The sequence below is a fragment of the Dendropsophus ebraccatus genome, chromosome 2 (assembly GCF_027789765.1).
Source record: "Dendropsophus ebraccatus isolate aDenEbr1 chromosome 2, aDenEbr1.pat, whole genome shotgun sequence".
In the NCBI taxonomy this organism is placed as follows: Eukaryota; Metazoa; Chordata; class Amphibia; order Anura; family Hylidae; genus Dendropsophus; species Dendropsophus ebraccatus.
The window spans coordinates 218,912,601-218,935,718 of NC_091455.1; the positions used below are offsets into that span (position 1 = coordinate 218,912,601).

The window sequence follows — 23,118 nt, forward strand, 5'->3', positions numbered from 1 at the left end:
CTATAATATGGGATCTGTTCTTTTATAATAATACAGGATCTGTTCCTCTATAATACGGGATCTGTTCTTTTATAATAATACAGGATCTGATCCTCTATAATATGGGATCTGTTTATTTATAATAATACAGGATCGCATCCTCTATAATTCGGGATCTGTTCTTTTATAATAATACAGGATCTGATCCTCTATAATCCGGAATCTATTCCTCTATAATTCGGGATCTGTTCTTTTATAATAATACAGGATTGGATTCTCTATAATTCGGGATCTGTTTCTGTTTCTTTATAATAATACGGGATTGCATCCTCTATAATATGGGATCTGTTTCTTTATAATACAGGATCGCATCCTCTATATTCCGGAATCTATTCCTCTATAATATGGGATCTGTTTCTTTATAATAATACAGGATCGCATCCTCTATAATTCGGGATCTATTCCTCTATAATTTGGGATCTGTTCTTTTATAATAATACAGGATCTGATCCTCTATAATCCGGAATCTATTCCTCTATAATTCGGGATCTGTTCTTTTATAATAATACAGGATTGGATTCTCTATAATTCGGGATCTGTTTCTGTTTCTTTATAATAATACGGGATTGCATCCTCTATAATATGGGATCTGTTTCTTTATAATACAGGATCGCATCCTCTATATTCCGGAATCTATTCCTCTATAATATGGGATCTGTTTCTTTATAATAATACGGGATCTGTTCATTTAAATTATTAAGGGATCACATCCTCTATAATACAGGTTCTGTTCATTTATAAAAATACAGGATCTGTGGATCCTCTATAATCCAGGATCTGTGGATCTGGAACCACGGAACAATTATCGGCCATATTCAGCTGATATCGGCCGCTACGGACGATAATCGTCCCGTGGAATAGAGTGCAATGATCAGCCGAGATTGTTCATGTCTGATACAGCAGCGATCTTCTGCCGTCCCTCCGTTGAATAGGAGCATCGGCAGCAGACGCTGCTGTATCCTATGGGCTGCCCGGACGATCAGCGATCACCCGGGCAGCCCCCCCGCAGCTCCCCGCAGCCCCTCCCACACTCACCCGCTCGCTGCCGCCGCGCTGAATAGCGGCGGCAGCGAGCGGGGAACGAGGAGCAAACGAGCGCTGAGAGAGCTTGTTTGCTCCTCTAGTCGGCCGGTGGAATACGGCCATTAGTGGTATCCTTGATTCTTTTGGTGGGACAGGCCGCTGTACTGCTGGTTTATCAGACCTCTCACCATGTGCTCTTTAGTTGTAAGAGGTGGGGCCAGGGCTGTGCAGTCGGAGTCAGAGCAAGAGGTGGGGCCAGGGCTGTGCAGTCGGAGTCAGAGCAAGAGGCGGGGCCAGGGCTGTGCAGTCGGAGTCAGAGCAAGAGGTGGGGCCAGGGCTGTGCAGTCGGAGTCAGAGCAAGAGGTGGGGCCAGGGCTGTGCAGTCGGAGTCAGAGCAAGAGGCGGGGCCAGGGCTGTGCAGTCGGAGTCAGAGCAAGAGGCGGGGCCAGGGCTGTGCAGTCGGAGTCAGAGCAAGAGGTGGGGCCAGGGCTGTGCAGTCGGAGTCAGAGCAAGAGGTGGGGCCAGGGCTGTGCAGTCGGAGTCAGAGCTGGTTTTAGCTGGAGTAGGAAAAAAATGTACCGACTCCAGCTCTAAAAAAAATCTTTACTCATGAAAATATATTATGAGCAACATTCTAATAGGACACTGACCCTAATACATAAGGGTGGTCGGGGGGATATATCAGTAATAGGACACTGGCCCTATTACATAAGGGGGGTCGGGGAATATATCAGTAATAGGACACTGGCCCTATTACATAAGGGTGGTCGGGGAATATATCAGTAATAGGACACTGGCCCTATTACATAAGGGGGGTCGGGGAATATATCAGTAATAGGACACTGGCCCTATTACATAAGGGTGGTCGGGGAATATATCAGTAATAGGACACTGGCCCTATTACATAAGGGTGGTCGGGGAATATATCAGTAATAGTACACTGGCCCTATTACATAAGGGTGGTCGGGGAATATATCAGTAATAGGACACTGACCCTATTACATAAGGGTGGTCGGGGGAATATATCAGTAATAGGACACTGGCCCCATTACATAAGGGTGGTCGGGGGATATATCAGTAATAGGACACTGGCCCTATTACATAAGGGTGGTCGGGGAATATATCAGTAATAGGACACTGGCCCTATTACATAAGGGTGGTCGGGGAATATATCAGTAATAGGACACTGGCCCTATTACATAAGGGTGGTCGGGGAATATATCAGTAATAGGACACTGACCCTATTACATAAGGGAGGTGGGGGAATATATCAGTAATAGGACACTGGCCCTAGTACATAAGGGTGGTCGGGGAATATATCAGTAATAGGACACTGACCCTATACATAAGGGTGGTCGGGGAATATAATAATAATAATTTTTATTTATATAGCGCCAACAGATTCCGCAGCACTTTATTAATTCTGGGGGTACATACATAGACAAAAAAATCGACATTACAGAGATACATATAATTATCCATACATGAGGAGTGAGGGCCCTGCTCGCATGCATGAGCTTACATACTATCAGGAGGGGGGGCGAGACAAAATGGCAGAGGGGCAAAGTGCATCATTGTTCTTATGGTCCAGCCATCTTTTTAAGGCAGTGCGGGTAAGGGGGGGGGGGGTGAACCTGTCACCAGCCAATGCCTGCATGCACAGGTCTAAGTGCTTAAATGCTTGGTGTGTGTGCGCGTGTATGTATGTGTCTATGTGTGTGTGCTTGGTGGAGGTGTCTGTGTGTGTGTGTGCGTGTGTGTATGTATGTGTCTATGTGTGTGTGTGTGTGTGTGCATGGTGGAGGTGTCTGTGTGTGTGTGTGTGTGTGTGTGTGTGTGTGTGCATGGTGGAGGTGTCTGTGTGTGTGTGTGTGTGTGTGTGTGTGCTTGGTGGAGGTGTCTGTGTGTGTGTGTGCGTGTATGTATGTGTCTATGTGTGTGTGCTTGGTGGAGGTGTCTGTGTGTGTGCGTGTGTGTATGTATGTGTCTATGTGTGTGTGCTTGGTGGAGGTGTCTGTGTGTGTGCGTGTGTGTATGTATGTGTCTATGTGTGTGTGCTTGGTGGAGGTGTCTGTGTGTGTGTGTGCATGGTGGAGGTGTCTGTGTGTGTGTGTGCATGGTGGAGGTGTCTGTGTGTGTGTGTGTGTGGTGGAGGTGTCTGTGTGTGTGGTGGAGGTGTCTGTGTGTGTGTGCGTGGTGGAGGTGTGTGTGTGTGTGTGTGTGTGGAGGGGGGGTTGAGGGTTGAGTCAAAATTAGGGTACCTGGTAAGCCTGTTTGAACAGATGAGTTTTGAGGGCACGTTTGAAGCTTTGTGTATTGGAGGGGAGTCTGACAGTCTTGGGTAATGTATTCCATAGAACTGGTGCAGCTCGGGTGACGTCCTGGAGACGGGAGTGAGAGGTGCGGATCAAGGTGGATGTTAGTCGTAAGTCATTAGAGGAGCGTAGGGCACGGGTAGGACGGTAGACAGAGATGAGGGAGGAGATGTATGGAGGTGCAGCACTGTGGAGAGCCTTGTGGGTGAGCAGGAGGACTTTATATTGTATCCTGTGTTTAACAGGGAGCCAGTGTAGTGACTGGCACAGGGGGGAGGCATCGGTATAGTGACTGGCACAGGGGGGAGGCATCTGTATAGTGACTGGCACAGGGGGGAGGCATCAGTGTAGTGACTGGCACAGGGGGGAGGCATCAGTATAGTGACTGGCACAGGGGGGAGGCATCTGTATAGTGACTGGCACAGGGGGGAGGCATCTGTATAGTGACTGGCACAGGGGGGAGGCATCTGTATAGTGACTGGCACAGGGGGGAGGCATCTGTATAGTGACTGGCATAGGGGGGGGGGCATCTGTGTAGTGACTGGCACAGGAGGGGAGGCATCTGTATAGTGACTGGCACAGGGGGGAGGCATCTGTATAGTGACTGGCACAGGAGGGGAGGCATCTGTATAGTGACTGGCACAGGGGGGAGGCATCTGTATAGTGACTGGCACAGGGGGGAGGCATCAGTATAGTGACTGGCACAGGGGGGAGGCATCGGTATAACGGCTGGACATGGGGAGGCATCTGTATAGTGACTGGCACAGGGGGGAGGCATCTGTATAGTGACTGGCACAGGGGGAGGCATCAGTATAGTGACTGGCACAGGGGGGAGGCATCGGTATAGTGACTGGCACAGGGGGAGGCATCAGTATAGTGACTGGCACAGGGGGGAGGCATCGGTATAGTGACTGGCACAGGGGGAGGCATCAGTATAGTGACTGGCACAGGGGGAGGCATCAGTATAGTGACTGGCACAGGGGGAGGCATCTGTATAGTGACTGGCACAGGGGGGAGGCATCTGTGTAGTGACTGGCACAGGGGGGAGGCATCAGTATAGTGACTGGCACAGGGGGAGGCATCAGTATAGTGACTGGCACAGGGGGGAGGCATCAGTATAACGGCTGGACATGGGGAGGCATCTGTATAGTGACTGGCACAGGGGGAGGCATCAGTATAGTGACTGGCACAGGGGGGAGGCATCAGTATAGTGACTGGCACAGGGGGGAGGCATCAGTGTAGTGACTGGCACAGGGGGGAGGCATCAGTATAGTGACTGGCACAGGGGGAGGCATCTGTATAGTGACTGGCACAGGGGGGAGGCATCTGTGTAGTGACTGGCACAGGGGGGAGGCATCAGTATAGTGACTGGCACAGGGGGAGGCATCAGTATAGTGACTGGCACAGGGGGGAGGCATCAGTATAACGGCTGGACATGGGGAGGCATCTGTATAGTGACTGGCACAGGGGGAGGCATCAGTATAGTGACAGGCACAGGGGGGAGGCATCAGTATAGTGACTGGCACAGGGGGGAGGCATCAGTGTAGTGACTGGCACAGGGGGAGGCATCTGTATAGTGACTGGCACAGGGGGAGGCATCAGTATAGTGACTGGCACAGGGGGGAGGCATCAGTATAGTGACTGGCACAGGGGGGAGGCATCTGTATAGTGACTGGCACAGGGGGGAGGCATCTGTATAGTGACTGGCACAGGGGGGAGGCATCTGTATAGTGACTGGCACAGGGGGGAGGCATCTGTATAGTGACTGGCACAGGGGGAGGCATCAGTATAGTGACTGGCACAGGGGGAGGCATCAGTATAGTGACTGGCACAGGGGGGAGGCATCTGTATAGTGACTGGTACAGGGGGAGGCATCTGTATAGTGACTGGCACAGGGGGAGGCATCTGTATAGTGACTGGCACAGGGGGGAGGCATCTGTATAGTGACTGGCACAGGGGGGAGGCATCAGTATAGTGACTGGCACAGGGGGGAGGTATCAGTATAATGGCTGGACATGGGGAGGTATCGGTATAGTGACTGGCACAGGGGGAGGCATCAGTATAGTGACTGGCACAGGGGGGAGGCATCTGTATAGTGACTGGCACAGGGGGAGGCATCGGTATAGTGACTGGCACAGGGGGGAGGCATCAGTATAACGGCTGGACATGGGGGAGGCATCAGTATAGTGACTGGCACAGGGGGGAGGCATCTGTATAGTGACTGGCACAGGGGGAGGCATCGGTATAGTGACTGGCACAGGGGGGAGGCATCAGTATAACGGCTGGACATGGGGATGAGCCTGGCCGCTGTATTGAGAATGGACTGGAGAGAGGAGAGTTTAGAGGAAGGAAGGCCGATTAGTAAGGAATTGCAGTAGTCAAGACGGGAATGAATCAGAGCAACAATGAGAGTTTTAGCAGATTCGACAGGAAGGAAGGGACGGATTTTAGAGATGTTTTTTTAGATGCAGATTACAGGAACGTGAAAGAGATTTAATGTGAGGAGTGAAGGAAAGATCTGAGTCACACATAACCCCAAGGCAGCGGGCTTACTGTGTAGGGGTTATGGAGCTTGTTGTGTAGGGATTATGGAGCTTGTTGTGTAGGGGTTATGGTCGCACCACAGACAGAGATGGAGATGTCAGGTGGGGGGTGTTTAGCAGAGGGAGGGAAGACAAGAAGCTCAGTCTTAGAAAGGTTTAGTTTTAGGAATAGGGAGGACATAGCGTTGGAGACGGCAGACAGACAGTTACTGGTGTTCTGTAGAAGAGCGGGGGTGATCTCACGGGAGGAGGTATACAGCTGGGTATCATCAGCATAGAGATGGTATACAGCTGGGGTGATATCACGTGAGGAGGTATATAGCTGGGTATCATCAGCATAGAGATGGTATACAGCAGGGGGTGATATCACGGGAGGAGGTATATAGCTGGGGTGATATCACGGGAGGAGGTATACAGCTGGGTATCATCAGCATAGAGATGGTACTGAAAACCAAACTTGCTGATGATTTGTCCGATGGGTAAAGTGTAAAGTGAGAAAAGGAGAGGGCCCAGGACTGATCCCTGAGGAACCCCGACTGTAAGGGGGAGAGAAGATGACGTGGAGCCAGAAAGTGATACACTAAAGGAGCGGTCGGAGAGATAGGAGGAGAACCAGGAAAGAGCAGAGTCCTTGAGGCCGATAAAGCAGAGCGTGGAGAGGAGGAGCTGGTGGTCTACAGTGTCACATACAGATAGAGCGGAGCGTGGAGAGGAGGAGCTGGTGGTCTACAGTGTCACATACAGATAGAGCGGAGCATGGAGAGGAGGAGCTGGGGGGCTACAGTGTCACATACAGATAGAGCGGAGCGTGGAGAGGAGGAGCTGGTGGTCTACAGTGTCACATACAGATAGAGCGGAGCGTGGAGAGGAGGAGCTGGGGGGCTACAGTGTCACATACAGATAGAGCGGAGCGTGGAGAGGAGGAGCTGGTGGTCTACAGTGTCACATACAGATAGAGCGGAGCATGGAGAGGAGGAGCTGGTGGTCTACAGTGTCACATACTACAGATAGAGCGGAGCATGGAGAGGAGGAGCTGGGGGGCTACAGTGTCACATACAGATAGAGCGGAGCATGGAGAGGAGGAGCTGGGGGGCTACAGTGTCACATACAGATAGAGCGGAGCGTGGAGAGGAGGAGCTGGTGGTCTACAGTGTCACATACAGATAGAGCGGAGCATGGAGAGGAGGAGCTGGGGGGCTACAGGGTCACATACAGATAGAGAGGAGCATGGAGAGGAGGAGCTGGGGGGCTACAGTGTCAAAAGCTGCAGATAGGTCCAGGAGGATGAGAAGTGAATGGTCACCATTAGATTTGGCGGAGAGGAGATCGTTAAGAGACTTTAGTAAGGGCAGTTTCTGTAGAGCGGTGAGGACGGAAACCGGACTCAAGGAGAGAGTTGTCAGAGAGGTAACGGGTTAGGCCGGAATAGACCAGACGTTCCAACAGTTTGGAGATAAAAGGAAGATTAGAGACAGGTCGATAGTTGGCCGCACAGGAGGGGTCTAGGGAGGGTTTTTTCAGTAAGGGAGTGATAATGGAGTGTTTGAAAGCCGAGGGGAAGATGTCAGAGGAGAGGGAGAGAGGTAAGATTTTAGTAAGGTAAGTAGTGACAACAGGAGAGAGAGACTGGACAAGGTGTGAGGGAATAGGGTCACTAGGGCAGGTGGTGGGCGAGAGGAGGAGAGGAGTCTGGAGACTTCCTCCTCTGTTACAGGTTCAAATACTGAGAGGGAAGAGGAGGAAATACAAGAGGGAAGAGGAGGAAATACAAGAGGGAAGAGGAGGAAATACAAGAGGGAATGGGATCAACACTTCTTTGGGACTGGGAGGCGATCTCCTGACGGATGGTATCTATCTTTTCCTTGAAGTAGTTGGCTAGGTCTTCAGCACAGAGGTTAGTTACGGGTGTCTGAACTTTGGGTTTGAGGAGGGAGTTGAGGGTATCAAAGAGACGTTTTGGGTTATGGGATAGAGAAGAAATGAGAGCGGTAAAGTAAGATTGTTTAGCAGAATGAAGAGCGGAGTAGGAGCTTCTAAGCACAAATTTGTAATGTAGGAGGTTTGCATCAGTTTTAGACTTCCTCCACGAACGTTCAGCACACCTAGAACACCGTCTAAGAAAACGAGTTGAAGGTGTGTGCCAGGGTTGTGGTCGTCTGCGTTTTGCTGATTGAGGTGTGAGGGGTGCCATTTTGTCAAGGGTTGTTTTGAGGGTGTCGTGATAGCATTTGGCAGTCAGATTGGGACAGGAGAGCGAAGAGATAGGAGGCAGTGATGACTGTACAGAGTCTGTAAGTTGTTGGGTGTTGATGGCACGTAAGTTTCTGTACATGACCAAGGTTGGGGTGTCAGGAGGAGAATGAGTATTAGTGATTGAAAAGGAGAGAAGATTGTGGTCCGAGAGCCCGGTAGGAGTGTTATTAAGGCGAGAAACTGGGCAAAGTCTGGAGAAGACAAGGTCCAGGGTATTCCCACCCTTGTGGGTTGGAGAGTCAGAATGCTGGGAGAGGCCAAGGGAGCAGGTTAGGGAAAGAAACTGAGAGGCCGATGGGGAAAGTGGTTTGTCAATAGGGATATTAAAATCGCCCATTATGAGGGCGGGAATGTCAGAAGATAGAAAGTAAGGAAGCCAGGTAGAAAAGTGGTCAAGATGGCGTCTATGTGAACCAGGGGGGCGATATATGACTGCGACTCTCAGGGAAAAGGGCCGGAAGAGTCTAATGGTGTGCACCTCAAAAGAGGAGAATGAGAGGGAGGGCTCAGGGGGAATGACCTGGTAAGTGCAGTCCTCGGAGAGAAGTACACCCACTCCTCCACCATGTCTGGTATCAGGTCTAGGAGTATGGGAAAGGTGTAGGCCACCATGGGTTAGAGCAGCAGGTGAGGCCGTGTCTGACTCTTGTAGCCAGGTTTCTGTGAGAGCCAGCAGGTTGAGAGATTTATTGAGGAATAAGTCGTGGGTTTCAGTGAGTTTGTTGCAGACAGATCTAGAGTTCCATAGAGCACAGTTAATGGAGATGGGGTCTGGCATGCAGGGAATCTTAATCAGGTTAAAAGGGTTTCTGTAGGTGGCCGATGAAGAGAAGCTGTTAGTAAAGGTTGGAGGACCAGGGTTAGGAGAGATGTCTCCAGCGAGGAGGAGGAGGAGGACGACCAGGGTTAGGAGAGATGTCTCCAGCGAGGAGGAGGAGGAGGAGGAGGAGGAGGAGGACCAGGGTTAGGAGAGATGTCTCCAGCGAGGAGGAGGAGGAGGAGGAGGGGGAGGAGGACCAGGGTTAGGAGAGATGTCTCCAGCGAGGAGGGGGAGGAGGACCAGGGTTAGGAGAGATGTCTCCAGCAAGGAGGAGGAGGACGACGACCAGGGTTAGGAGAGATGTCTCCAGCGAGGAGGAGGAGGACGACCAGGGTTAGGAGAGATGTCTCCAGCGAGGAGGAGGAGGGGGAGGAGGACCAGGGTTAGGAGAGATGTCTCCAGCGAGGAGGAGGACGACCAGGGTTAGGAGAGATGTCTCCAGCGAGGAGGAGGAGGACCAGGGTTAGGAGAGATGTCTCCAGCGAGGAGGAGGAGGGGGAGGAGGACCAGGGTTAGGAGAGATGTCTCCAGCGAGGAGGAGGAGGACCAGGGTTAGGAGAGATGTCTCCAGCGAGGAGGAGGAGGACCAGGGTTAGGAGAGATGTCTCCAGCGAGGAGGAGGACGACCAGGGTTAGGAGAGATGTCTCCAGCGAGGAGGAGGAGGACCAGGGTTAGGAGAGATGTCTCCAGCAGTAAGCAGGAGCAGAGATAGAGATAGCAGGTGTGAGTAAGAGAGGGAGGGAGGATGTTTGGAGGGAATGAGAAGAAATGGTTTATTGTATGGGAAAAAGACAGCAGGGGGGTTAGATCAGCAGGTAGAAGGGAAGGAGAGATACATATACTATTGCTTGATATAGGAGTTGGGGGTTTGGAGCAGAGTTTGAGTATTAGGGAAGCAAAAGTGATAGCAAAGGTGAACATTTTTGGGGAGCAGAGGAGTATATGGAATGCAGTTACCTTCAGTTCCCTTCTGGTTCCATTCTGGTTTAATTCATCTAGTCACTTAGAGTGATCAGCACTTAGAGTGATCAGCAATGACCAGAGCAGTTCACTATATAGTTAGATAACTAGCTGAGAAGTACTACCAGGTGTGAAACATGGGGTGGGTGGGGAAGAGATGGAAGAGGGCAGGGGTAACTGATAGAGAGGAGATTGTAAACAAACAGTTTGGGGTCACTGCTTAGAAAAGAGGGCAATAAAAGTCAATGCTGAGAAGAGTAGAGCCAGATATCATACCATGAAATTTAAACAATGCAATAGATAATGGGGGTAGGAGTAGATAGTTGGAGCCAATTCATACCTGTGAATGGAAGAAGATGATCAGGTCAGGAGATGGTGATATTCCATAATTAATTAATTCTTTCTGGTTTAATTCATCTAGACACTTTGACTGATCAGCACTTAGAGTGATCAGCAATGATCATGGTCAGGAATTATATCAGTAATAGAACACTGGCCCCATTACATAAGGGTGGTCGGGGAATATATCAGTAATAGGACACTGGCCCCATTACATAAGGGTGGTCGGGGAATATATCAGTAATAGGACACTGGCCCCATTACATAAGGGTGGTCGGGGAATATATCAGTAATAGGACACTGGCCCCATTACATAAGGGTGGTCGGGGGGATATATCAGTAATAGGGCACTGACCCTATACATAAGGGTGGTCGGGGGGATATATCAGTTATAGGGCACTGACCCTATTACATAAGGGTGGTCGGGGAATATATCAGTAATAGGACACTGGCCCCATTACATAAGGGTGGTCGGGGAATATATCAGTAATAGGACACTGGCCCCATTACATAAGGGTGGTCGGGGGGATATATCAGTAATAGGGCACTGACCCTATACATAAGGGTGGTCGGGGGGATATATCAGTTATAGGGCACTGACCCTATTACATAAGGGTGGTCGGGGGGATATATCAGTAATAGAACACTGGCCCCATTACATAAGGGTGGTCGGGGAATATATCAGTAATAGGACACTGGCTCCATTACATAAGGGTGGTCGGGGAATATATCAGTAATAGGGCACTGGCCCTATTACATATGGTTGGTCGGGGAATATATCAGTAATAGGACACTGGCCCTATTACATAAGGGTGGTCGGGGAATATATCAGTAATAGGACACTGGCCCTTTTATATAAGGGTGGTCGGGGAATATATCAGTAATAGGACACTGGTCCTATTACATAAGGGTGGTCGGGGAATATATCAGTAATAGGACACTGGCCCTATTACATACGGGTGGTCGGGGAATACTTACTGACTTCACAGCCCTTGTTGCAGAGCAGGGGGTGCCCATCAGTTGCAGAGCAGGGGGTGCCCATCAGTTGCAGAGCAGGGGGTGCCTATCAGTTGCAGAGCAGGGGGTGCCCATCAGTTGCAGAGCAGGGGGTGCCCATCAGTTGCAGAGCAGGGGGTGCCCATCAGTTGCAGAGCAGGGGTGCCCATCAGTTGCAGAGCAGGGGGTGCCCATCAGTTGCAGAGCAGGGGGTGCCCATCAGTTGCAGAGCAGGGGGTGCCCATCAGTTGCAGAGCAGGGGGTGCCCATCAGTTGCAGAGCATGGGGTGCCCATCAGTTGCAGAGCAGGGGGTGCCCATCAGTTGCAGAGCAGGGGGTGCCCATCAGTTGCAGAGCAGGGGGTGCCCATCAGTTGCAGAGCAGGGGGTGCCCATCAGTTGCAGAGCAGGGGGTATATTCGGGCCTTGTATGATTGCCATGAGGAAGAGACTGCTGCCTCCTCCCTTTTTATGGTATAAAGCTGTGGACCTTCTGCATTGTTTGCCAGGATAGCGGGACGTGTGAGGTCAGTGTGTGTGTATACAGTGCGGACCAAAAGTATTGGCGCCCTCAGCCTGATACTTGGTAGCACAACCTTTAGAGAAAATACCTGGGAACAGCGGCTTCCGGGAACCAGCAATGAGTCTCTTACAATCCTCGGCTGGGATCTTCTTCTTTGGCGCATTGCTGGCGGTCACTGAGCTGTGAAGGCGTCTTTTCCGAGCGGCCATTGTGGGATCTCTCCACAGGTGTCTATGGGATTCAGCTCTGGCCTTATTGCTGCCACTGTACAAATCTCCAGGGCTTTATCTCACCACCATTTTCTAGGGCTTTTTGAAGTGTGTTTTGGCTCATTGTCCTGCTGGAAGACCCCTGACCACTGAGGGAGACCCCTGACCTCTTAGGGAGACCCCTGACCTCTTAGGGAGACCCCTGACCTCTTAGGGAGACCCCTGACCTCTTAGGGAGACCCCTGACCTCTTAGGGAGACCCCTGACCTCTTAGGGAGACCCCTGACCTCTTAGGGAGACCCCTGACCTCTGAGGGAGACCCCTGACCTCTTAGGGAGACCCCTGACCTCTTAGGGAGACCCCTGACCTCTGAGGGAGACCCCTGACCTCTGAGGGAGACCCCTGACCTCTTAGGGAGACCCCTGACCTCTTAGGGAGACCCCTGACCTCTTAGGGAGACCCCTGACCTCTTAGGGAGACCCCTGACCTCTTAGGGAGACCCCTGACCTCTTAGGGAGACCCCTGACCTCTTAGGGAGACCCCTGACCTCTTAGGGAGACCCCTGACCTCTTAGGGAGACCCCTGACAACTTAGGGAGATCCCTGATCTCTGAGGAAGACCCCTGACCACTGAGGGAGACCCCTGACCACTGAGGGAGACCCCTGACCACTGAGGGAGACCCCTGACCACTGAGGGAGACCCCTGACCACTGAGGGAGATCCCTGACCACTGAGGGAGACCCCTGACCACTGAGGGAGACCCCTGACCACTGAGGGAGACCCCTGACCACTGAGGGAGACCCCTGACCACTGAGGGAGACCCGGCTTTCTCACACTGGGCCCCACATTATGCTGCACAATGTGTTGGCGGTCTTCAGACATAATGCCATGCACAGGGTCACGCAGTCCAGTGCCAGAGGCAGCAAAGCCACCCCAAACCATCAGGGACCCTCCGCCATGTCTGACTGTAGGGACCGGGTTCTTTACTTTGAAGGCCTCATTTTTTTCCCTGTAAACTCTGTTGATGCCTTTTCCCAAAAATCTCTTTTCTCTCATCTGACCAGAGAACATTCTGCCAAGATTTTGGCTTTTTTAGGTAAGTTTTGGTAAACTCCCACCTGGCTTTATGTCTCTGGGTCAGAAGTGAGGTCTTCCTGGGTCTCCTACCATAGAGTCCCTTCTCATTCAGACGGTGACTGATAGTACGGGGTGACACTGCTGGACCCTCGGACTGCAGGGCAGCTACAACTAGTTTGAGTCTTAGTCCAGGTTTTTAGCCGTCATCCGCACAATCTTTCAGTGAAATCTCTTGTCACTGTTTCTTTTCGGTCCACATCTGGGGAGGTTAGCCGCAGGGCTTATATCTCGGGAGGTTAGCCGCAGGGCTTATATCTCGGGAGGTTAGCCGCAGGGCTTATATCTCGGGAGGTTAGCCGCAGGGCTTATATCTCGGGAGGTTAGCCGCAGTGCCCACATCTCGGGAGGTTAGCCGCAGTGCCCACATCTCGGGAGGTTAGCCGCAGTGCCCACATCTCGGGAGGTTAGCCGCAGTGCCCACATCTCGGGAGGTTAGCCGCAGTGCCCACATCTCGGGAGGTTAGCCGCAGTGCCCACATCTCGGGAGGTTAGCCGCAGTGCCCACATCTCGGGAGGTTAGCCGCAGTGCCCACATCTCGGGAGGTTAGCCGCAGTGCCCACATCTCGGGAGGTTAGCCGCAGGGCCCACATCTCGGGAGGTTAGCCGCAGGGCCCACATCTCGGGAGGTTAGCCGCAGGGCTTATATCTCGGGAGGTTAGCCGCAGGGCCCACATCTCGGGAGGTTAGCCGCAGTGCCCACATCTCGGGAGGTTAGCCGCAGTGCCCACATCTCGGGAGGTTAGCCGCAGTGCCCACATCTCGGGAGGTTAGCCGCAGTGCCCACATCTCGGGAGGTTAGCCGTGGTGCCCACATCTCGGGAGGTTAGCCACGGTGCCCACATCTCGGGAGGTTAGCCGCAGTGCCCACATCTCGGGAGGTTAGCCGCAGTGCCCACATCTAGGGAGGTTAGCCACAGTGCCCACATCTCGGGAGGTTAGCCGCAGGGCCCACATCTCGGGAGGTTAGCCGCAGTGCCCACATCTCGGGAGGTTAGCCGCAGGGCCCACATCTCGGGAGGTTAGCCGCAGGGCCCACATCTCGGGAGGTTAGCCGCAGGGCCCACATCTCGGGAGGTTAGCCGCAGGGCCCACATCTCGGGAGGTTAGCCGCAGGGCCCACATCTCGGGAGGTTAGCCGCAGGGCCCACATCTCGGGAGGTTAGCCGCAGTGCCATGGCCTTAACACTTCTTGATGACCCTACACACAGTAGACACAGGAACATTCAGCTCTTTGGAGATGGACGTGTAGCGGTGAGATTGCTACTCAGGTCTTTGGCTTCTCTCTTCTCTCCATGCTCCATGTGGTCACACAAGGACAGAGGTGGCAGCGAGTGGGATTAGTTATTGCCACCACCTGGTATGTGCCGCCGGTCATTACACACATTACACAAGCAGCACAGGGTTTCTCTAAGGGCGCCAATACTTTTGTCCACCCCCTTTTTTATGATTGGTGTGAAATTGTGTATTATCTGACAGGATTGCAGGGGTGCCAATACTTTTGGCTAGCACTGTGTGTGTGTGTGTATATATATATATATATATATATATATATATATTATAATATATACTCTGAGGTGTGGTCCTCTGACCCTGGGGTCACTTCAGGCAGTCCCATTAATCTGAGATTATAAAAGATGGGATGAGTACATGAGTACAGGCCTCGTAAACACTTCTCCCTGGAAACACCCAGAAACTGCCGGATTTCTATTGTTAGATGAGATATATGTAATAATAGTATAGGGCTCCTGTGTGCCCGCCCACCCCCCGCTAATGGGCCGATCTGTGCGCAGAACATTATCTGTTACTGTCCTACATAATAGGATCAGGGCTACAGAGGATCTATGTGAGACAAGGAGAAGGGGAATGGAGCGCTCCATGAGATGGGTACTAGGGTCCCTACAAGGGATGGAGAGATGAAGGGTCCTTACAGGGGGAAGAGAGGGACCGAGGGTCCGTACAGGGGGAAGAGAGGGACCGAGGGTCCGTACAGGAGGAAGAGAGGGACCGAGGGTCCGTACAGGGGAAAGAGAGATGAAGGGTCCGTACAGGGGGAAGAGAGGGACCGAGGGTCCGTACATGGGAAAGAGACAAGAAGGTTCCGTACAGGAGGAAGAGAGGGACTGCGGGTCCGTACAGGGGAAAGAGAGGGACCGGGGGTCCGTACAGGGGAAAGAGAGGGAACGAGGGTCCGTACAGGGGGACGAGAAATGAAGGGTCCGTACAGGGGAAAGAGAGATGAAGGGTTCCTACAGGGGAAAGAGAGATGAAGGGTCTGTACAGGGGAAAGAGACAAGAAGGGTCCGTACAGGGGGAAGAGACATGAAGGGTCCGTACAGGGGAAAGAGACATGAAGGGTCCGTACAGGGGGAAAGAGAGATGAAGGGTCCGTACAGGGGGAAAGAGAGATGAAGGGTCCGTACAGGGGAAAGAGACAAGAAGGGTCCGTACAGGGGGAAGAGACATGAAGGGTCCATACAGGGGAAAGAGACATGAAAGGTCCATACAGGGGAAAGAGAGGGAACGAGGGTCCGTACATGGGAAAGAGACATGAAGGGTCCGTACAGGGGAAAGAGAGGGAACGAGGGTCCGTACATGGGAAAGAGACATGAAGGGTCCGTACAGGGGGAAGAGACATGAAGGGTCCGTACAGGGGGAATGAGAGATGAAGGGTCCGTACATGGGGAATGAGAGATGAAGGGTCCGTACATGGGGAATGAGAGATGAAGGGTCCGTACATGGGGAATGAGAGATGAAGGGTCCGTACAGGGGGAATGAGAGATGAAGGGTCCGTACAGGGGGAATGAGAGATGAAGGGTCTAGACGTACAGGGGGAAGAGACATGAAGGGTCCGTACAGGGGGAAGAGAGATGAAGGGTCCTTACAGGGGGAATGAGAGATGAAGGGTCCAGACGTACAGGGGGAAGAGAGGGCCCGAGGGTCCGTACAGGGGAAAGAGAGATGAAGGGTCCGTACAGGGGAAAGAGAGATGAAGGGTCTGTACAGAGGAAAGAGAGATGAAGGGACCGTACAGGGGAAAGAGAGGGACCGAGGGTCTGTACAGGGGAGAGGGACCGAGGGTCCGTACAGGGGAAAGAGAGGGACCGAGGGTCCGTACAGGGGAAAGAGAGGGACCGAGGGTCCGTACAGGGGAAAGAGAGGGACCGAGGGTCCGTACAGGGGAAAGAGAGATGAAGGGTCCTTACAGGGGGAATGAGAGATGAAGGGTCCGTACAGGGGAAAGAGAGGGACCGAGGGTCCGTACAGGGGAAAGAGAGATGAAGGGTCCTTACAGGGGGAATGAGAGATGAAGGGTCCGTACAGGGAGAATGAGAGATGAAGGGTCCTTACAGGGGGAATGAGAGATGAAGGGTCCGTACAGGGGGAATGAGAGATGAAGGGTCCTTACAGGGGGAATGAGAGATGAAGGGTCCGTACAGGGGGAATGAGAGATGAAGGGTCCGTACAGGGGGAAGAGACATGAAGGGTCCGTACAGGGGGAAGAGAGATGAAGGGTCCTTACAGGGGGAATGAGAGATGAAGGGTCCAGACGTACAGGGGGAAGAGAGGGCCCGAGGGTCCGTACAGGGGAAAGAGAGATGAAGGGTCCGTACAGGGGAAAGAGAGATGAAGGGTCTGTACAGAGGAAAGAGAGATGAAGGGACCGTACAGGGGAAAGAGAGGGACCGAGGGTCTGTACAGGGGAGAGGGACCGAGGGTCCGTACAGGGGAAAGAGAGGGACCGAGGGTCCGTACAGGGGAAAGAGAGGGACCGAGGGTCCGTACAGGGGAAAGAGAGGGACCGAGGGTCCGTACAGGGGAAAGAGAGGGACCGAGGGTCCGTACAGGGGAAAGAGAGGGACCGAGGGTCCGTACAGGGGAAAGAGAGGGACCGAGGGTCCGTACAGGGGAAAGAGAGGGACCGAGGGTCCGTACAGGGGAAAGAGAGGGACCGAGGGTCCGTACAGGGGAAAGAGAGGGACCGAGGGTCCGTACAGGGGAAAGAGAGGGACCGAGGGTCCGTACAGGGGAAAGAGAGGGACCGAGGGTCCGTACAGGGGAAAGAGAGGGACCGAGGGTCCGTACAGGGGAAAGAGAGGGACCGAGGGTCCGTACAGGGGAAAGAGAGGGACCGAGGGTCCGTACAGGGGAAAGAGAGGGACCGAGGGTCCGTACAGGGGAAAGAGAGGGACCGAGGGTCCGTACAGGGGAAAGAGAGGGACCGAGGGTCCGTACAGGGGAAAGAGAGATGAAGGGTCCTTACAGGGGGAATGAGAGATGAAGGGTCCGTACAGGGGAAAGAGAGGGACCGAGGGTCCGTACAGGGGAAAGAGAGATGAAGGGTCCTTACAGGGGGAATGAGAGATGAAGGGTCCGTACAGGGAGAATGAGAGATGAAGGGTCTGTACAGAGGAAAGAGAGATGAAGGGACCGTACAGGGGAAAGAGAGGGACCGAGGGTCTGTACAGGGGAAAGAGAGGGACCGAGGGTCCGTACAGGGGAAAGAGAGGGACCGAGGGTCCGTACAGGGGAAAGAGAGGGACCGAGGGTCCGTACAGGGGAAAGAGAGGGACCGAGGGTCCGTACAGGGGAAAGAGAGGGACCGAGGGTCCGTACAGGGGAAAGAGAGGGACAGAGGGTCCGTACAGGGGAAAGAGAGGGACAGAGGGTCCGTACAGGGGAAAGAGAGGGGAGGAGCCATGGGAGTGTATGATGATGGGAAGCAGATGTGGGAGGAGCCATGGGAGTGTATGATGATGGGAAGCAGATGTGGGAGGAGCCATGGGAGTGTACGATGATGGGAAGCAGATGTGGGAGGAGCCATGGGAGTGTACGATGATGGGAAGCAGATGTGGGAGGAGCCATGGGAGTGTACGATGATGGGAAGCAGATGTGGGAGGAGCCATGGGAGTGTACGATGATGGGAAGCAGATGTGGGAGGAGCCATGGGAGTGTACGATGATGGGAAGCAGATGTGGGAGGAGCCATGGGAGTGTACGATGATGGGAAGCAGATGTGGGAGGAGCCATGGGAATGTACGATGATGGGAAGCAGATGTGGGAGGAGCCATGGGAATGTACGATGATGGAAAGCAGATGTGGGAGGAGCCATGGGAATTTACAATGATGGAAAGCAGATGTGGGAGGAGCCATGGGAATTTACAATGATGGAAAGCAGATGTGGGAGGAGCCATGGGAATTTACAATGATGGAAAGCAGATGTGGGAGGAGCCATGGGAATTTACAATGATGGAAAGCAGATGTGGGAGGAGCCATGGGAATTTACAATGATGGAAAGCAGATGTGGGAGGAGCCATGGGAATTTACAATGATGGAAAGCAGATGTGGGAGGAGCCATGGGAATTTACAATATTGGGAAGATGATGTGGGAGGAGCCATGGGAGTGTACAATATTGGGAAGATGATGTGGGAGGAGCCATGGGAGTGTACAATATTGGGAAGATGATGTGGGAGGAGCCATGGGAGTATACACTATTGGGAAGATGATGTGGGAGGTGCTTGGATGCTCTTGCTGATTTTATTTTCTTTTTTGTTTCCAGATTCCTTTGTGAACAGTCAGGAGTGGACCCTGAGTCGCTCTGTGCCAGAACTCAAAGTGGTAAGAGTGCAGTATTGGGGGGGTGGGGGGTGGTGGTGGAAAGGGCATTAAGCATGCTCGTCCTGGTGCTGACAACAATTTGTGGCGCCTCCTGGCTGCTGCCAGTAACTGGTGGGGGTGATCAATTCTAAGCGCTGAGGCCTCCTGGGCTCCCTGTCTACAATAATGCTCGCTCTCGACCACCTTGCTCGATCTGCCTTCCGTATTGCTCACTCTCTCCCTCCTGTCTTGCTCGCTGGCTCGCTCTCTCCTTCCTGTCTTTCTCGCTCTATCCCTCCTGTCTTGCTCGCTTGCTCGCTCTATCCCTCCTGTCTTGCTCGCTTGCTCGCTCTATCCCTCCTGTCTTGCTCGCTTGCTCGCTCTATCCCTGTTGTCTTGCTCGCTCGCTCTCTCCCTCCTGTCTTGCTCGCTCGCTCTCTCCCTCCTGTCTTGCTCGCTCGCTCTCTCCCTTCTGTCTTGCTCGCTCGCTCTCTCCCTCCTGTCTTGCTCGCTTTCTTCCTCCTGTCTTGCTCGCTCGCTCTCTCCCTCCTGTCTTGCTCGCTCGCTCTCTCCCTCCTGTCTTGCTCGCTCGCTCTCTCCCTCCTGTCTTGCTCGCTTTCTTCCTCCTGTCTTGCTCGCTCGCTCTCTCCCTTCTGTCTTGCTCGCTCGCTCTCTCCCTCCTGTCTTGCTCGCTCGCTCTCTCCCTCCTGTCTTGCTCGCTCGCTCGCTCCCTCCTGTCTTGCTTGCTCGCTCGCTCCCTCCTGTCTTGCTCGCTCACTCCCTCCTGTCTTGCTCACTCGCTCCCTCCTGTCTTGCTCACTCGCTCGCTCCCTCCTGTCTTGCTCATTCGCTCGCTCCCTCCCTCCTGTCTTGCTCGCTCGCTCCCTCCCGTCTTGCTCGCTCGCTCCCTCCTGTCTTGCTCGCTCACTCGCTCGCTCGCTCATTCCTTTCTTGCTCACTCGCTCGCTCGCTCCCTCCTGTCTTGCTCGCTCGCTCTCTCCCTCCTGTCTTGCTCGCTTTCTTCCTCCTGTCTTGCTCGCTCGCTCTCTCCCTTCTGTCTTGCTCGCTCGCTCTCTCCCTCCTGTCTTGCTCGCTCGCTCTCTCTCTCCTGTCTTGCTCGCTCGCTCGCTCTCTCCCTCCTGTCTTGCTCGCTTTCTTCCTCCTGTCTTGCTCGCTCGCTCTCTCCCTCCTGTCTTGCTCGCTCGCTCTCTCCCTCCTGTCTTGCTCGCTCGCTCTCTCCCTCCTGTCTTGCTCGCTCGCTCTCTCCCTCCTGTCTTGCTCGCTCGCTCGCTCCCTCCTGTCTTGCTCGCTCCCTCCTGTCTTGCTCGCTCGCTCCCTCCTGTCTTGCTCGCTCGCTCCCTCCTGTCTTGCTCGCTCACTCCCTCCTGTCTTGCTCGCTCGCTCCCTCCTGTCTTGCTCACTCGCTCGCTCCCTCCTGTCTTGCTCACTCGCTCGCTCCCTCCCTCCTGTCTTGCTCGCTCGCTCGCTCGCTCCCTCCCGTCTTGCTCGCTCGCTCCCTCCTGTCTTGCTCGCTCACTCGCTCGTTCCTGTCTTGCTCACTCGCTCGCTCGCTCCCTCCTGTCTTGCTCACTCGCTCGCTCGCTCCCTCCTGTCTTGCTCGCTCGCTCTCTTCTTGCTCGCACTCTCTCTCTCCCGTCTTGCTCGCACGCTCTCTCTCCCGTCTTGCTCGCACGCTCTCTCTCCCGTCTTGCTCGCACGCTCTCTCTCCCGTCATGCTCGCGCGCTCTCTCTCTCCTGTCTTGCTCGCTCTCTTCCTCCTGTCTTGCTCGCTCGCTTGCTCGCTCTCTCCCTCCTGTCTTGCTCGCTCGCTCTCTCCCTCCTGTCTTGCTCGCACGCTCTCTCCCTCCTGTCTTGCTCGCTCGCTCGCTCTCTCCCTCCTGTCTTGCTCGCTCGCACGCTCTCTCCCTCCTGTCTTGCTCGCTCGCTCGCTCTCTCCCTCCTGTCTTGCTCGCTCGCTCTCTCCCTCCTGTCTCGCTCGCTCGCTCTCTCCCTCCCTCCTGTCTTGCTCGCTCGCTCGCTCTCTCCCTCCCTCCTGTCTTGCTCGCTCGCTCGCTCTCTCCCTCCTGTCTTGCTCGCTCGCTCTCTCCCTCCTGTCTTGCTCGCTCGCTCTCTCCCTCCTGTCTTGCTCGCTCGCTCTCTCCCTCCTGTCTTGCTCGCTCGCTCTCTCCCTCCTGTCTTGCTCGCTCGCTCTCTCCCTCCTGTCTTGCTCGCTCTCTCCCTCCTGTCTTGCTCACTCGCTCGCTCTCTCCCTCCTGTCTTGCTCACTCGCTCGCTCCCTCCTGTCTTGCTCGCTCGCTCGCTCGTTGCTCGCTCGCTCCCTCCTGTCTTGCTCGCTTGCTCTCTTCTTGCTTGCACTCTCTCCCGTCTTGCTCGCCCTCTCTCCCGTCTTGCGCGCGCTTTCTCTCTCCCGTCTTGCTCGCCCCTCTCTCTCGTCTTGCTTACCCTCTCTCTCTCCCTTTTTCTCTCTCTCTCTCGTCTTGCTCACCCTCTCTCTCTTTCTCTCTCTCTCTCGTCTTGCTCGCCCTCTCTCTTTCTCTCTCTCTCTCCTGTCTTGCTCGCCCTCTCTCCTGTCTTGCTCGCCCTCTCTCCTGTCTTGCTCGCCCTCTCTCCTGTCTTGCTCGCCCTCTCTCCTGTCTTGCTCGCCCTCTCTCCTGTCTTGCTCGCCCTCTCTCCTGTCTTGCTCGCCCTCTCTCTCTCTCGTCTTGCTCGCCCTCTCTCTCTCTCGTCTTGCTCGCCCTCTCTCTCTCTCGTCTTGCTCGCCCTCTCTCTCTCTCGTCTTGCTCGCCCTCTCTCTCTCTCGTCTTGCTCGCCCTCTCTCTCTCTCTCTCTCTCTCTCGTCTTGCTCGCCCTCTCTCTCTCTCTCTCTCGTCTTGCTCGCCCTCTCTCTCTCTCTCTCTCTTGTCTTGCTCGCCCTCTCTCTCTCTCTCTCTCTCTCTCGTCTTGCTCGCCCTCTCTCTCTCTCTCGTCTTGCTCGCCCTCTCTCTCTCTCTCGTCTTGCTCGCCCTCTCTCTCTCTCTCTCTCTCTCGTCTTGCTCGCCCTCTCTCTCTCGTCTTGCTCGCCCTCTCTCTCTCTCTCTCTCTCTCTCGTCTTGCTCGCCCTCTCTCTCTCTCTCTCGTCTTGCTCGCCCTCTCTCTCTCTCTCTCGTCTTGCTCGCCCTCTCTCTCTCTCTCGTCTTGCTCGCCCTCTCTCTCTCTCGTCTTGCTCGCCCTCTCTCTCTCTCGTCTTGCTCTCTCTCTCTCTCGTCTTGCGCTCTCTCTCTCTCTCTCTCGTCTTGCTCTCTCTCTCTCTCTCTCTCGTCTTGCTCTCTCTCTCTCGTCTTGCTCTCTCTCTCTCGTCTTGCTCTCTCTCTCTCTCTCTCTCTCTCTCTCTCGTCTTGCTCTCTCTCTCTCTCGTCTTGCTCTCTCTCTCTCTCTCGTCTTGCTCTCTCTCTCTTTCTCTCGTCTTGCTCTCTCTCTCTTTCTCTCGTCTTGCTCTCTCTCTCTCTCTCTCTCTCGTCTTGCTCTCTCTCTCTCTCTCTCTCGTCTTGCTCTCTCTCTCTCTCTCTCTCGTCTTGCTCTCTCTCTCTCTCTCTCTCGTCTTGCGCTCTCTCTCTCTCTCTCGTCTTGCGCTCTCTCTCTCTCTCTCTCGTCTTGCTCTCTCTCTCTCTCTCGTCTTGCTCTCTCTCTCTCTCTCCGTCTTGCTCTCTCTCTCATCTCTCGTCTTGCTCTCTCTCTCTCTCTCGTCGTGCTCTCTGCTCTCTCTCTCGTCTTGCTCTCTCTCTCTCTCTCGTCTTGCGCTCTCTCTCTCTCTCGTCTTGCGCTCTCTCTCTCTCTCGTCTTGCTCTCTCTCTCTCTCTCGTCTTGCTCTCTCTCTCTCTCTCTCTCGTCTTGCTCTCTCTCTCTCTCTCGTCTTGCTCTCTCTCTCTCTCTCGTCTTGCGCTCTCTCTCTCTCTCTCGTCTTGCGCTCTCTCTCTCTCTCTCGTCTTGCGCTCTCTCTCTCTCTCTCTCGTCTTGCGCTCTCTCTCTCTCTCTCGTCTTGCGCTCTCTCTCTCTCTCTCGTCTTGCTCTCTCTCTCTCTCTCTCGTCTTGCTCTCTCTCTCTCTCTCTCGTCTTGCTCTCTCTCTCTCTCTCTCTCGTCTTGCTCTCTCTCTCTCTCTCTCGTCTTGCGCTCTCTCTCTCTCTCTCTCGTCTTGCGCTCTCTCTCTCTCTCTCTCTCTCGTCTTGCGCTCTCTCTCTCTCTCGTCTTGCTCTCTCTCTCTCTCGTCTTGCTCTCTCTCTCTCTCTCTCTCGTCTTGCTCTCTCTCTCTCTCTCTCGTCTTGCTCTCTCTCTCTCTCGTCTTGCTCTCTCTCTCTCTCTCGTCTTGCT

The 23,118-nt window shown here is 53.8% G+C and overlaps 1 protein-coding gene across 4 annotated transcripts in view; it reads left to right on the forward strand.

Annotated features, from left to right (window-relative positions):
* The window catches only part of AGAP3 (ArfGAP with GTPase domain, ankyrin repeat and PH domain 3), a 100,214-nt gene that overhangs the window by 12,917 nt on the left and 64,179 nt on the right, over positions 1–23,118 (forward strand). For all 4 annotated transcript variants that reach the window (XM_069959591.1, XM_069959588.1, XM_069959589.1 and 1 more), the window contains exon 2: positions 18,715–18,773. In XM_069959591.1, the coding sequence (XP_069815692.1) occupies positions 18,715–18,773 (59 nt within the window). The remainder of the gene's footprint in view (positions 1–18,714; positions 18,774–23,118) is intronic.